General features: G+C 38.8%; 1 protein-coding gene across 1 annotated transcript in view; it reads right to left on the reverse strand.

The window, feature by feature from the left end:
- Positions 1-12,481, reverse strand: part of ITFG1 (integrin alpha FG-GAP repeat containing 1) — a 277,437-nt gene that overhangs the window by 75,751 nt on the left and 189,205 nt on the right. Inside the window, exon 13 of the mRNA XM_003792524.3 lies at positions 1,384-1,427. Within this exon, the coding sequence (XP_003792572.1) occupies positions 1,384-1,427 (44 nt within the window). The remainder of the gene's footprint in view (positions 1-1,383; positions 1,428-12,481) is intronic.

The raw sequence follows: 12,481 nt of genomic DNA on the forward strand, positions 1-12,481 counted from the left end.
ATTTTTAGAGACAGAGATCTTGCTCAGGATGGTCTGGAACTCCTGAGCTCAGGTGATCCACCTGCCTCGGCCTCCTAAGGTGCTAGGATTACAGTCATGAGCCACTGCGCCCAGACAATTTCAAATTTTTAAAGTTCTTTGCATGACATGTAGTCAAAGTGCCACAGAGTGGGGATATTAGAGGAAGGAAAGGTCTGAGTGTCGGACCCACTGGGCAGATAACAACCGACTGAATCTCTAGTCTGATCAACCTCACCTACAGGGTTATAATGAGGGACAAGTGCAGGCCTTTGCACATGTGCTGCAGTGCATATGGTGACGCACCATCCAGATCTTCCCTTCGAGACAGAGATGCTGGTCCCTGAGCCATCCCAAGTGCTGGCTGCTAACCGCGCACAGCACACCTGGAAACTGTTCCTGGGCAAAGGGAACTGGCTGGTTCAGATGCTGACACCTCCTTGGGGGCCATGTGAATGTCAAATCTGAGAGAGGCAGGAGTGCAAAGGCCTGGCCCTGTGCCTAGATTTGGGCCATCTCTGAGGCCCAAAACACTCTGCCCTCAGAGCTTTCCACATACCTTACTCTACCAACCCTGCCGTCCCCACTCCCTCAGACGTGTTGCGCCAAAGCAAGTCTAGGTTTTATCTCTAGGTCAAGGTCTGTTTTCACATGTCTTAAAACTACACATAAATATTGTTAATGTGATGCTGTAACAGGCAGTGAGAACATGAGACTGTGATCGAAACCCCCAGCTCCCCTGCTTCATAGACAGCTTTTGACTTTGGATAATTTGACTTCTCTGAGTTTCAGTTCCTTATCTTTAAGTGGGGGGTTAATTTCTTATGAAAGGCAGATTACTACAAAGATATCCAAACAGGTCCTTGATATACACACATGCTTTCAAATATAATATTCTGATTAGAATTTACTTGAACTGGCTACTTCAAAACTAAGTGTAATTATTTTCACATTTGTTTTTTCACTGAAATATTTCATTAAACAGCAAGTCAAGATTAAGACTGTACAAAAACAGCTATTAATTGCCTCCTAAATGCTTGACCCTGTGCTCTGTGCCAGGCATTCAAAGGTAACATGGTTCTTTAAACAGGTGAGATCAAATATTATAAATGCCAAATGTCCAGAAATGCTTGGAGGAGTAGTCATTCCTCCAAGAATATCCAAAAAGGTTCCTAAAGGAGGTGACCGTGTAGGTGAAAGGTACTTTGCTTCCAACTACGTTTTCCTGATTGATGAAGGCCATTTCAATAACTGCATAATAGTCGTAGCATTTGGATTGTAATCTGTAACAAGTATTGTGTGTGTATCTATCATTGTAGAGAATTTTCAGAGAAAAACTTATAAGCAAGAGTTAAGTTTACTTACTGTTATCTTACGAGGACAGTCATTAGAACACAGACCACTAAGAACTGTGGAAAAATAAAGCACAGAAAATTATTACTTTTGTAAGTTTATTTTTAAAGTGAACTATAATTTTCCTCCTAAAATTATTAATACACTGTATGAATTCATGATCACAAGCAAAAATTCATTTAGGTCTGAGCAAATTAAAGTTGTTTTGTTCACTTTATACCAATATTTCAAAAATCTCTTAAGCCGTCATTTGTGAACTAAAGGTAGGATAAGAGAAATAATTAATTGTGATTAATGTGGATTCTCTTCTCCAACTGGTCGTTAGCTAAATTCAAGGATGACTCAGAATCCAAGGGAGAGACATTAAATACAAACAAGCTACATGTATACTAAGAAAATCAAATAGAACATTCAGGTAGGTATGTTTCAAATTAGAGTTTTCCATTTATTTGGCTAAACGATTCTGCATCAAAAATTCTGGGCACCCTTGATGACTGTTATGGAGAGCATGACTATAAAATAATTGATGGGTCTACAACAAATATACAAAAACAATTAAATGATACATTTATTCCATAATCATGAAAATGAAAAAAAAAAGAAAAGGTGAGAGTATCTGAACAATCTTTATATAAATGAGTTTTGAAACATGACTATATTTGTACCATTTCTGGTGAAGTGATTCCTTTGTTAAGAAAGCAGGTATTATATGCTCTTAGTTAAATATTCTACATCCTTTAAATTAAGACAGCTGACAGTTCTGCTTAGTAAGCACAAATTACTTCAAAAAATATGAATATCTGTCCATGGTTTAAATCATACCCATAGGAAAATGTTCCTTGGGTTTCTTTCTTTTTTTTTCCCTTTTATTTATTTTTAATTGAGAAAGAGTCTTCCTCTATCACCCTTGATAGAGTGCTGTGGCATCAGAGCTCACAGCAAGCTCTAACTCTTGGGCTTAAGTGATTCTCTTGCCTCAGCCTCCCAAGTAGCTGGGACTATAGGTGTCCACTACAATGCCCAGCTTTTTTTTTTTTTTTTTAATTGTAGAGATGGGGTCTCTTCTCTGGCTCAGGCTGGTCTCAAATCTCTGAGCTCAGGGCAATCCACCCTACCCTCGGCCTCCCAGAATGCTGGGATTATAGGCATTGAGACACACATGAATACGAAATGACAATCATTCTAATAGATGATGTACTTTTTCAGAACTCTATGATATGAATGTTGTATACCCCCAAATTCATATGTTGGAACCTAATATCCAAAGTAACAGTATTAAGAGGTGGGGCCTTTGGCAAGTGACTGAATCTTGGGATCTCCACCCTCATAGACTGATGTACTGCTCTGTTACAAGAGGCCTGAGTGAGCTTCCTTGCCTCTTCTGCTACTTGAGGACACAGCAACAGGGGCGATCTTTGAAGCAGAGAGTGGTGTCAGTTTGAGGGTCTGTGTTTGGAAGACGACACACTGGAAGCCGCACACTACTGCAGAACTGAAGCCACGTGTGTCCAAATAGCAAGAGCGTCAGTCTGGTTATTCTACATAACACTGCAACAAGATGCAGTCACATCCAGGGTTCACGCTTGAGAACCATGCCATCGAGTTCCGCCAAAAAATTACAAGAAAATCTCACAATGTTTTAAGTAAGTTTATGACTTTGTGTTGGGCTGCATTCATACCCATGGGAAGGACACCCCTGGTTTAATGGGCCCTTTGTATAAGTTTGCTCAGATGTGACAACATTATCTAGAAAATAGGGAACCTTGAACAGTGAGGGTCTGAACCAATAAGGCTGGATCCTGAGACATCTTCAAAGTCAGAAATACAGATCAAAACCAGGGGTGTGACTTGTTACTCTGTGAGCTGATCCAGGAGTGTGACTTATTATTCTGTGAGCTAATTTTCTGTTCTCTTTCTCCTTATATAATATGTAACATGATATTATTTTAAAAAGAAATATATTTTCAAGTCTTTTCATTTAAAATTATCATGTGAAATAATATTACATGTGAAACACTGGAGAGAAGACACAGAACGGATAAATAATAACTATTAGCTATTGTTGTTTTCCTTTTAAAACAAATTATAGACTTTATAATTCTGGGTTCCAGGATTTAGAAGTCTCAGCTTTCACTGCTGCAGCTTCTTTCCGTGTGCTTGATGCTTTAGGAGCCAGGAGAAAGCAGCACAAAGAGAAGACTCTGTGTCCACAGTGGTGACACCTACTAAGGGTCAAAGAGTGCAGCTTTTATAAAACACTGTCTGTCGCAGACTTTCCAGATGTTTAACAATAGGCTACCTTATGTTTGCAATCAGAGAACAAAACAAATACCGCACCAAAACCTTACCAATAAAAAAAAAAGAAATACTGCTTTAGAATTCTCCTACATAATCAGAAAAGTAAAAGGGTGGACTGGTGGCGTTTCTGCAAATGTCACCCTGAAATTACAATTTTAAGACTCCATAAGGTCAAACTTATGAACAAGTAACAAGCAGTCTATTAAATGAATGCAAGAATTTTATTTCCCTAGTGATATCAGAATAAAAATTTCATCATCTGTGCTTTAGTTAGGAAAAAATAAACTCTGATACATTTTCCAAGGCAGAATTTATTATTATTGCACCAAAAGTCCACTTTCAAAAATTGGGATGTTGATATAAAAGTACATGTTTATGAGTGAAGTAAAACTTATTTTCTTAAGCAGCGGTAGCAACTGGGCAGACATGCTACAAATGCTCCAGGAGCCTGTCAGGGAAGAGGGAGACACACAGGACAGACGCCCGGGTGTGATCCCAGCCTCTGTGATTTGTGCTGTTGGTCCCTGTAAGCTTCTTGAAGGCAAGGCCAAGTTTTGTTTGTTTTTTAAATATCTCTCTATGTTGTTTATTTCAAATGTCATTAAATGTTTTCTAACTACCTAACTGATCTTGGCTAAGCTACAATCTAATCTAGAAGTTTAAGGATTTTTAACCATTTCCATAAATTTTTATAATTATATATTACCTGTAATCATGTTATAAATTCTTATATGAAATTATAACATGTTTTATCCTTTCCAATAAGCTGTGCCAGAAAGTAATTTCTAATACTTCTGGAGGCTTTTAAAACAAAAGTTTTAGAAAGGATTAATATAGTATATTCACAGAATTAAATAAAATAAAGTAATTAGAATACTTTATGAGCTATGTGAAGTACTACTTTTTAGTAGATTTAATTAGTGTAAAACATGGCTAATGAGATACACAATTCCTAAGTTTCCTTTGAAATGACAATGGTAAGGCTCTTATCATTTCATGTTATACCACAACTGTATGTTACAGCCCATAACCCATGTATTCTTACAGATATTAAAAATAGAAACATTTGGTTTCTTTTGTGATTCATTTTATATTAGCTATCTCAGCTTGGCTCCTATAGCTCAGTGGTTAGGGTGCCTGCCACAAACATGAGGGCTGGCAGGTTTGAACCCGGCTCGAGCCTGCTAAATAATGACAATAATAACAAAAAAAATAGTTGGGCATTGTGGCGGGCACGTATAGTCCCAGCTACTTGGGAGGCTGAGGCAAGAGAATCATTTAAGCCCAAGAGTTTGAGGTTGCTGTGAGCTGTGATGTCAAGGCATTCTACTAAGGGTGACACAGCGAGACTCTGTCTCAAAAAAAAAAAAAAAAAATATATATATATATATATGTGTGTGTGTGTGTGTGTGTATATGTGCTATCTCACATAAATGCCAAACCAAAGGCAAACTATGGCAATAAGCATGCATAATACTGTAACACTAAATCAACATGCAGGCTGGGAGAAGATGAGTTGGATAAAGTCAAAGCTATAAAGGTCAATCCTGTGTATAATGGTTTTACAGCATTTAAAGTAAAAAAACCTCTTGCTTGGATTATGGACTTTTCATAGTCCTCCTCTGAAATGTCATTAGTTTTTGCTTCTTTAAGACATGAATACAGACAGACTAACCCTCTCCCAGCTTGAAAGCAAGCGCCCCATCCTTCCCGTCATCTGGATGTTATTTTAGACATTCTATGGAGAAGACTTTTTTGTCTGCTGTTACCTTTCATTTGTTATTTTTTAATGATAAAAATCATATGCTCTTTGTAGAAAACTCAAATATATGAACATATAAAGTGAAAAATCTTCTGAGTAATTTTAATCTTGTTTTTTATGTGTACAAATATATTAAATGATAGTTGTATGCTTTATACACGTATAAACACATATATACATACTTTATACACATAAACGTTTGTTAAAATTTTTGCTAAATTCAGGAGAAATTTGACCTTTAAAAACATACTGGACAGAAAATAATTTAAGTTTTGGGGGGCCTAATGCAGTCCTACACAAACTTCCACCCCTAAGACAAAGGAGGTGGAGAATGAAGGGGAGAAGGGCAGCAGCAGCAATGGTCTGCTGGGCAGAGCTGTCAGGGACATGGTGGCTTCTGCCATCCTCATTACCTACCAAACTGATGTTCAGACACATGAAGAAAAACAACATCTTTTAAGAAGGAAGACTAAGGTGAGAAATCATATAAATGATCTCCACCTAAACAGAACATGCAGGAAAGTAGGACATGTCAAAGACCACCATCCTACAGGGTCCCCCGTCCACAGGGGGTGCACTCCAAGATCCTCAGAGATGCCTGAAACCAGGGTAGCACCAAACCCTATGTACCTTATGTTTTCCCCTATAAGTACAGACCTATGACAATATTTAATTTATAAATTAGGCCCAGTAAGAGCTTAACAGCAACTCATAATAAAATAGAAGGATTATATGTGCATGTGGTCTCTCTTACTCTCAAGATCTCTTACTGTACTGAACTCACCTATTTCCAGACTATGGTTGACTGTGAGTAGCCGGGACCATAGAAGGCACAAACCCCAGATGAGAGGGGGCTACTGTGGATGCAGGAAGAAAACAGCAACATTTGCAAAATTCAATACTGGCAAAACTAGTGTTAACATGTGAGGGCAAGAGAAAAATATTTTAAGACACACTGGGCCTCAGAAAATATATCAGCCTAAGTACAATTTTTCTGAAAATCACTAAGAGGAAGTATGCTACCAAAAATAAACACGAACTGGAATGAAGAAGGGAAAAGCTGTGGTATATACAGAGAGGGTGGGAATAAACGGCAAACGTAATTATTGATACTGCGGTTGAAATTGCTACGAAGGCACAAAAGGTAAAACAAAATTATCTAGAAATTAAACTTCTTAATGCTAAAGGAAAAGTCTTGTTTTATAACTAAAGGTAAAGATACTCTTAAAATTTTAAAACTGTTAGGGGAAATAAAGGCTGAAATATGTTTTTAGAAACTTGAGTTAAATTCTAGTAGAATAGAATTAGGATTGAGAACCTCCAAATACATCTGATAGGAATAACCGAAAAGATTAGGGTTAGGAATTAATTTTGATTTGAGAGAGAGCAAGAGAATCCCACAATTCTGTAACAGACATGGGCCCTGTCTTCATATAGTACTGTGGATCTGTGGTAAAGTGTGAAGGGGTGTGGGGGAGACAGGAAGAAGGATAGTTTTACTTTGCCATAACCACATATAAAAGCTTAAGTACCCAAATTTCCTTAACTGTAAAATAGTGGCATTTAGCATAGGCTGGTTTGAGTAGAATAATTTTAGAGCAAAATCAACTCTGGACATTGTAGGTGGCTTTGAAGGATAATTATATACTAGTAGCTGTCTGACTTAAGGCAAACAACTAATAATCAAAGGGAAGAGTAGAAGGGCATCTCGGAACAAGCAGAAGGTTATTTTTCTTCCAAATGATTGCTTTAAATTGGTATCTAATTTCCTGTGACCTTTCTGTAAAGTATGTTATTAATATTTATGCTAATATCTTTCATGCAAAGTTATCTTGTTTTCTAAAACTACAACCTCTTGCACCAAATTGGCTAGCTCTGGTTCTCAGCTTTGAGATGGGTAGAGAATCCTTTCCCCTTTCCCCTGGATAAGGTTACTTAGGGGTGCCACCTAATCTGATTTCCTAAAAATGAAGGCCAGAGATTCTTAAACTCCCCAGACTACAGATTCTCAAGAGTCTCTTAGTTTTTTTTTTTTTTTCAATAAAATTTCTACCCTGGAAATTTTCAAACAAAATTCCCAATACAGTAAAACCTGTGTCAGATGTCCCCCTCTGACACAGACCCCCAGGGCTGTAACAAACAGATTCACACACACAGGAGGTCAACATGGGGAGCCAAGCCTGCCGTACTGACACAGACGTGCGTGTTACCGTCCTGTGCAGCTGTTATTAGACAATGTCATAAAATCACACGCGGTCAACACAGTCAGATCCCACACACGGCAGCATAAAAACATCCCTGCATGTTCTCTTTTCTCATGGTTTAATCACTCTTTTGAACAAAGAGTCAGCCTTGGTCTGTTTCTTCTTCTCACTACAGCCCTAAGTGGAGAAAGCATCTCCCGCTGCTCCCCACCCAGCACACCCGGCGCTTCTCCACAGGGAACCACTTCAGCGGCCCTGTCAGACGCCTGACCTCTCCTTACTTTGGAGTCTCTGCACTTTCTGTCCCTCACTTGCTTCTTCCACGTCCTCAGCTGCTTCATGCCCTTTTGTGCTGGTTTGTACCTGGGTCAACAGTGCTGAGAGAACTGCTTCTGGGTCAGGTTCCTTACAGGTTGCCACACCAGACTCCACTGCAAGAAAACCTTCAAAATCTACTGTGTGAGAGCTGCCACGGGAGATGGACTGTCTGATGGGGCCAGAGTATCAGAGGGTTGTGACTTCTGTTTCCAGCTGAACTTTATTTCAAGGAGGACTGACCGAGAGGACAGCACCCAGAGCATTAACTGTCGGGGTGGATGAAGTTGCTTCCCAGGCAGATAACAGGTTGTGTTTTGGTGATGACCCACTGTAGGAGCGGGGCCTGGTAGTGAATTCTAAATGTTCTGGACGTCTGAGATCACGCTGCTGAGATGATTCACATGCGGGTGGACGGCCAGGAGAGTTGTCTACTGTCAGTAGAACAGACGGGTCAGACCCCTTAGCCATTCCTCAAATACAGCACCGGTCATCCACGCATGTTTCTTTCATCTGGGGAGCGGGGGAGCTTCAGGTCTCAGGTTCTCGAATGTGCATGGCTTTGCTAATTTACCAATCACCGAGGGCTTTAGTTTCTCTCCAGGTAAGTTGCACAAAGCAGAACTGTGAGACATTCTTTGCAAAATTCTCCACTCTTACATTTGTCACCTTCATGACAAGGCTCCTGTCAGGCATCTCCTTTTTCTTTCTTCCTTGCAGTTTTTGGTTGGGGGCTGGGTTTGAACCTGCCACCTCCAGTATATGGGGCGGACGCCCTACTCCTTGAGCCACAGGAACCACCCCCAGGCATCTCCTTGAAAAAGAGCCTGCACTTGTCTGTTAAAGATGATGTCATCCCTGAAGCCTCAGGGGAAGCCCCAGGCCTTCCTGGTGAGTCTTCCACAACTTTTACTGGAACTTCACTGGATTCACCACACAAGACTTTCTGGAGATCTCGTATCACAGTTTAAATTTCTTGAGCCAACCACTTGATGCTTGGAAATCTGCCACCCTGAATTCCTGTGAAAATTTTTTAGGGACTTCTTTGACCACTGACCCAGAGATTCAGGTGTGAACTTCCCTGTTTGTTTGAGCTTCTTGTGGCTTCACTGACTTGCCTGGGGAAGCTTCCCTGCTGTTCTGCTGCAGGTCCCCACTTTCCTCACTGCGTGCTCATGCTCACGTTTGTGGATGTTGCTAACTGTGGTCTCCCTAACACCAAATGTTCTGCCGTCTTTGGCTGCTGCTTTACAGAAAACGTAGAAGATCAACATTTTCCTTCATTGTCAGCTCTCTGAGTTGTTCCTCTGTGTGATCACGTCTCCCTTAACTGTAAAAATTTTCAGTAACTGTAGGCTCTATCTGGAGTTCAAACACAGCCTTCCTGTTGGGAAAATCTGCAACATGTGATGAACAGTAGGAGTTTAGGCCTGACCTAAGATGTGGTGATAATAAAACATGAAAAAGTAACTTATACTAAAGAAAAAAAGATACAACTAAGGGGCAAGGGCCACCCTTCTGCTCCGTGGTGTACAACGGACTCAACTAGTCAAGCTGCAGAGGGTGAATTAATATTGTGTGTCACAGACCAAGCAGTTAAGATGCAACTTACAGAGGTGGTCAGTATGGAGAGGTCAGTTGTCCATTGAGCACAGGTGATACATGTTTGGTCTATGAAAATTAGGTCAATTTAAAGAGCTGGTCAACTGCAGAGGCTTTCCATATAAAATTGACATAGCATAATAAACCTCAAGAACTCTTCACAAAATGTCAACAACTGTCAACCACATGTAGTAGTCTTGTCTCATCTATACCCCACCTTCTATTTCCTCAGATTACTTTAAAGAACAACGTCAGACATGTCACTTTATTTTGAAGTAGTTTGTTATCTTACCATTTAATTCTTTAAAGGAGTCTACTTTTTCCTAAATAGGACCATGATGTGTTCTCAGTATTTTGCTACTACATTTAAAAGTTAGGGTTTGCATTAGGTTAAAAACTGCTGTTATTTTATTATAACTATTTTTTTTTATTTAACAGATACTAATCAAGAGCCTATTATATATTAGACATGAGCATGAATAGACAGAACTAAATATACACATTTTTACTTGATGTAGAGTAAGTTTTCTAGCAAGTAAAACTGATTCATAAAAGTCATTGTGTTATTTCATGGAGGTGAGATCTTCATTGAGAGGAATTCAAGCAGAAGCTGGTTGAAATGTTGCATTAGGTTAGACTTGGTCTAGATGCCTGATGCCTAACCTGTATTCTAGCAAGGACGAACGTCAGCCCATGCAGGTGTACACAATAATGTTTACACATCAAGATACCACATTCAGGTGAACTAAGAAATGCATCTATGTTTCTTTGAAAGCTTGTGATTTGAGAAAATAGTCCCTTTAAAGTATATCAGCAGAATTCAGATGAGGAACACAAATCCTACAGCTAGCTCACTAAACAGAAAGAAAACATTTTGAAAGAGAATTATGAATTTAAATTTAATATATACGTTTTGCATTTACACGTTTAAACCTTTTTTGATTGACACGTAATAACTATAAATATTCACAAGGTACACAGTAATGTCTTGATATTCATGGGATACAAAGTGATGTTTCAATATATATCTTATATAGTGATCAGACTGGGGTGTAGCCAGCAGCATTTATTCTAGGTTGAAGCAGCAGAGTTATTTTTACAGCATCCCATTAAGGTAACAGGAGAGAAGTATCCTCTTGCTCATAGTGTGTTAATCTTTCTGTTCATTTTTGGTGTAAGCTTGGTAAATTACATGTGTTCAAGTTTCTAGTCACAGGGAATCTAAGAGAGATGGGTACACTTAAGAAGTTAAACTGGGAAACGGCAACTCATTCACTGGGGCACTGTAATCTCTATTGACCAGCTGTGTCTCCGATATGAGAAAATAAACTTAATCTGGGAGCTTCACATTTTAGTGGAATGCTTCTTAGATATACAAGATGGGGTTGGGGCAATGAGCGTTGCCTAAATACTAGAGGAGAAGGCAATAGTCTTAAATCGAAGTAGCCAATCCTTGCCTTGAAAGAGAGCTGACTGTTCATTCGGCATGTATCCTAGGCCCTGCATTAGGCTTTGGTTATTTAAAGACAAGTAAGACAGATACTACCTTTAGATTGCTTTTCCTATCACAGGATACTAGAAGAGAGAGATGCTACTACAAATGACACAAATAGACCTCTATTTCTCAAATGTTCTGGGGTGGGTGGAGGAAGGCCAGGAGATTAGGTTACACTAAAATAAATGGAGACTAAAACGTATGCTGTATTTTACTAAGGAGGATCATCCTAGTAACCCAAGGTCACCAGACAGACACTCTGAGATGACGACGTCTGCACAGTCTCCCTTGGGATCAAAATCTGCATCAGTCAAATGGCTGCTATGCTGGATTTAATAATTTATCCTCAAAAAATTAACTGAATTTGGTTATTCTAATTAGATATACAATTAAGGCTGGCAAAAGTTTTAAGCATTGTCATATATCTTCTAGAGGTTTGATGCTGAAGAAAAACCACTAAGATAGGAAAATACACTTCAAACTACTACGTTAGTAGCATACCAAATGAACAGTACAATTTAATCTTTTAAACTCTAAAACAGCCAAACAATACCTTCTTGAAAATGGCAAAGGAGAGGAGATGATCAAGTGGAGGTAAAAGCATAAAGATGGTTAGACTCATATATCAGTATTTTGTGGAGCATAAGTCTCAAAGGCCATTCAACGGTGGGTGCTACTAAGTTAAAATCAAAGTGCATTTGCTGTGCAGGAAATTTTGTCAATTTCATCTCTCAGAATTAATCAACACTCATTCATTATTCTGCTGCTTTTTTGTGTTCAACTATTTATGCTCATTTCAAAAAATATTTCTACAAAGTACCTATGCTATCGATGAATGTATTGACACAGCAATCTTGGTGGTGGTTGTAATAATAGTAACACACAAAAAGTCACCTTTCACACCAATTCATCATAAAACACTAGCAAACTAGAAATAATGGGAACTTCTTAATATGATAGAGAATTTGCTAAAAGACGCTATAGCTAATATCATGCTTAGTGGGGAAAGATGGAGTGTTCTCGCCTTAAGATTGGAAACATGGCAAGTAGCTATCACTCTTACTCAACATAGTGATGAAAATTCTAGCAAGCACAAGAAAAGGAAATAAAAGGCAAATAGCTTTAAAAAGGAGACAATTATTCCCCTTTGTGATTGACATGTTTGTCTATGTAGAAAATTCTAAGGAATCTACAAAGAAAACTCCTAGGACCAATAAGTGGGTTGCGCAAGGTCACAGTATATCAGATGAATACATAAAAGTCACTTTCATTTCTATATACTAAAACAAACATGTGGAAACAAAACTTAAAAACTAAGTAATATTTACAACCATTCCAAAGAAAATAAAATAGACATACACATAACAAAACCTACATAGGGTCTTTATGACGAAGGTGGGTATTGGGTGGAGGAGACAGCTGGCACAGCTGGGA

The sequence above is a fragment of the Otolemur garnettii genome, unplaced genomic scaffold (assembly GCF_000181295.1).
Source record: "Otolemur garnettii isolate 467f Iridium unplaced genomic scaffold, OtoGar3 scaffold00058, whole genome shotgun sequence".
Lineage (NCBI taxonomy): Eukaryota > Metazoa > Chordata > Mammalia > Primates > Galagidae > Otolemur > Otolemur garnettii.